This window comes from Lygodium microphyllum, chromosome 16 (assembly GCF_053477565.2).
Source record: "Lygodium microphyllum isolate KBCC chromosome 16, Lygodium_microphyllum_v1.1.10, whole genome shotgun sequence".
NCBI classification, from domain to species: Eukaryota; Viridiplantae; Streptophyta; class Polypodiopsida; order Schizaeales; family Lygodiaceae; genus Lygodium; species Lygodium microphyllum.
In genome coordinates, this window is record NC_141150.1 from 37582410 (window position 1) to 37585451 (window position 3042).

Genomic DNA, 3042 nt, shown 5'->3' on the forward strand with positions numbered 1-3042 from the left:
GTGGATTTGATCTTTTTTTTCAAGTCCTCGCCTCAATTTTAAGAAGACTACTTGCTACCAAATTCGGAATTTTCCACCATATCCACCATATGCTTATGTAACTCCATAAACAATGGTAATCGTATGCTTATGTTTCTAACGCGAAAGCATGTTTATAGAACTCCACGAACAATCTCAACCTCTATTGGCTTATGTCTACAAATCTTTAAAAGACATCCATATGTCTGTTAGCAAATGGAAATGCATGTACGAGACATCACCTGAGATGTTCGAATTAAAAATCATCTAATATTCGGCTCCGAGAGAAATTGGGCCCTGGGCACAATTATTAAACTTTATTACTAACTCGCGAGAAATATGTACAGTCTGCGCATTCAACCAAAAAATGAAACTCCCCTCCCCCCCCCTCCAAGTACGTACGTACTTCAGCGTTTCATATGTACATTTGTTGGTGCCCAGGATGATCGGTGCCAGGTGGTGTGCGCGAGCGGCGTGAGCTTCGCTAGCACGGCTATATTTGATTAGGCGAGCAGCGACAGCGCGTCCTCCACAAGCTCCTTGCCGCTCTCAAGGAACCTCTCCACCAGCTCCGGCAGCTGCGAATCAGAATTAGGTCGACGCCGATGATGTTCCTCCTGCTCTCGCTCCCACTCGTCATCATCATGTCTCCTGCGGTGCTCTTCGTGACGACCGCGACCAGCTGGGAAGATGAACTCGTCTTCCTCACGCCCTCGGACCAGCTCCTCAAAGGTCCTCTCATCCACGCGCAAAGCGTTGCGCAGCACCTGTGTGGGTATCCCGCGATACAGGGAGTTCCGCCCGGTCAGGAAGGAGAATGATGGGTTGTCGCTGGTGATGAGGTTGATCCACTCCAGCCCCTGATCGCCCGCGATCTTCAAGGACGGGTGGAACTGCGGGATGGCCACCACGGAGCCCTCTCGCACCTCCTCGTTGAAGGCGCTCCGGCCGTCGCCCGTTGACACCTCAATCCTGCCGTTTCCGCGCGTCACGTAGATGAGCTGGTGAGCGTTGCGGAAGAAGAGCGGCGCGAAGATGGCGTTCTGCAGGTCGAGATGAAGTGGAAGGTGAGAATGACATATTGCCATATTTCGACAAGCGTGATGATATATACATCTAATGAATAATCGCGCATATACATATTAGCACATGCTGGTCGTGCATATTAATGCAATAATTACCGGCTCCAGTCGTCCCCTCCCCACGCTGAATCCTACTGCGCTCAAAGCCGGGAGCTTGTGTCGATTCACAATCTGTGTCTCCCCACCATCCCGAACATAGACATCGGGCCCCTGCGCTCGGGTACTGTACCTGAGCTCCTCGAAGTAGTCGAAACTGCTTCGGCTGCGCTCAGCCATCTCGACAGCATTCTCGTTATTAATCTCAGTATCGCGGCTAAAACCACGGCGGCGCCCTCGGCGATGTTCCTCTTCGTCCTCCTCTTCCTCCTCATAGTGCTGCCGTCGTCGACCCGGCTCCTCGAAGGAGATCCTCCGCTCAACTCGAATTATACCGACGTCACTCTGGCGCCCTAAAATGGAGCGGAGTGTGTCCTCGTCGACGCCCCACGCCTTAGCAAGTGTCTCCTCGCTGAACCCATGGAGGATAGAGCCGAATCTCTGCTGTTTGGCGCCGGCGAGACCAAATTGCTGATATATACAGTACAAATGGATGAAAAAAGATCAGACGCGATACGTCGAGTATGTATGAAAAAAGGTCAGAAGAAATCTATCCTCAGCCGGACTTATGCTCACTGCTAGTGAAAATTTATATGAAGACAGAGAGAGAGAGAGAGAGTGCGTGTGTGTATACATTCCGCATAAGGCATTACATCACCTGCATCTGTCCTGGATTCGAGCCGAAGGTTGTCTCTGAAGCGCAGAGCACACGATGGCGACGGTTGCCATCATTGTACCACCAATAGACAGTGCCCTTGGGCAACGCAATCACATCGTTCCTGTCGACGCGACGCACTAGCATGTTGGGGCGGTACTCAGGACGGACGGGGAGGACGGCACCAAACCATCCTTTGCCTGCAGCAAACACCGGTCGATGAAGATGTGATCATCATGAGAGGACGTCGATAGCAAGCAAACAAATGAAGTAAACGTGAAGTCAAATGATATGGTGCCCTGCTGATACTAATTATTACCTTCCAGCACGACCGCCACCTTGTCTGCATCTGCGTACTGCGGCAGCAGCAAGCCGTTGTCTTCCAGCTGGAGCTCCGCCATGCCCACATAAGCATTCTGAAAGGCCTCGACGCGCTCTCTCCAGATGCGATAGCTGCCCCCGTCCGACCTCAGTACCTCGCGGGCCTCTCCCAGTCCCAGGTCATACTGCTCTTCCTCACCCCGGTGGCGGCCCTCCCGCTGCTGCTGTTGCCTCGCAGCCCTCCCCCACCCTGCCAGCAACAGAAGCGCGAGCACTAGCAGTCCACCCCTCATCCTCAACATGATCATATACAGCTGATGATTATAATAGAACTACTGATCACTGATGGTTACTGCAGCACAACTCCTGGATAGCCCTCTGATGCCATGGCCTTTTATATACCTGAAGGCCTCGCTGCTTTGCTCCGTTTTAGAAAGCCAACATCATGATTGCGACAGGCGGCCGCATTTGGACTCGTTATGGAAACATGCAGCATCAGGATGCGGCGATCTGCTTCCGCATGGGCACAGTCGCACTTATCTGCCATGTGGCGCACACAGCGTTTTACCCCTTGTGGGCTTTTTCTATTGAATTAATAAAAAACGAAAACTCTAGAACCGTTCGGCCAGACACAACTTGAAATATATCAAAAGAGAAATAGGTTCGTTCCGCCAGAAACACTAACCTTCGGAATGCGGACTGCATACGCATGCGACATATTGACCATTAGGATATGCGCGGGGAGCTTGGACATCACAAGAGTAGCCACCACCGTTACCATCCCTGGAACTTCTCAGACCATGAGAATCTATGAGGCAAAGTGGATGGATGACTCATGAGTGCGGTTTTGTCTCCTCCAATTTCCTTATG

The 3042-nt window shown here is 51.7% G+C and overlaps 1 protein-coding gene across 1 annotated transcript; it reads right to left on the reverse strand.

The window, feature by feature from the left end:
• Window positions 1-406: 406 nt before the first annotated feature.
• On the reverse strand, window positions 407-2525 carry LOC148022711 (legumin B-like). Its single transcript, XM_087695116.1, has 4 exons — window positions 2171-2525; window positions 1855-2051; window positions 1200-1667; window positions 407-1061 (listed from the first exon to the last, which is right to left on the reverse strand). The coding sequence occupies exons 1-4, from the start codon at window positions 2478-2480 to the stop codon at window positions 522-524; spliced, it is 1515 nt and encodes a 504-aa protein (XP_087551242.1). The 5' UTR covers window positions 2481-2525; the 3' UTR covers window positions 407-521.
• Between the last annotated feature and the right edge of the window lie 517 nt (window positions 2526-3042).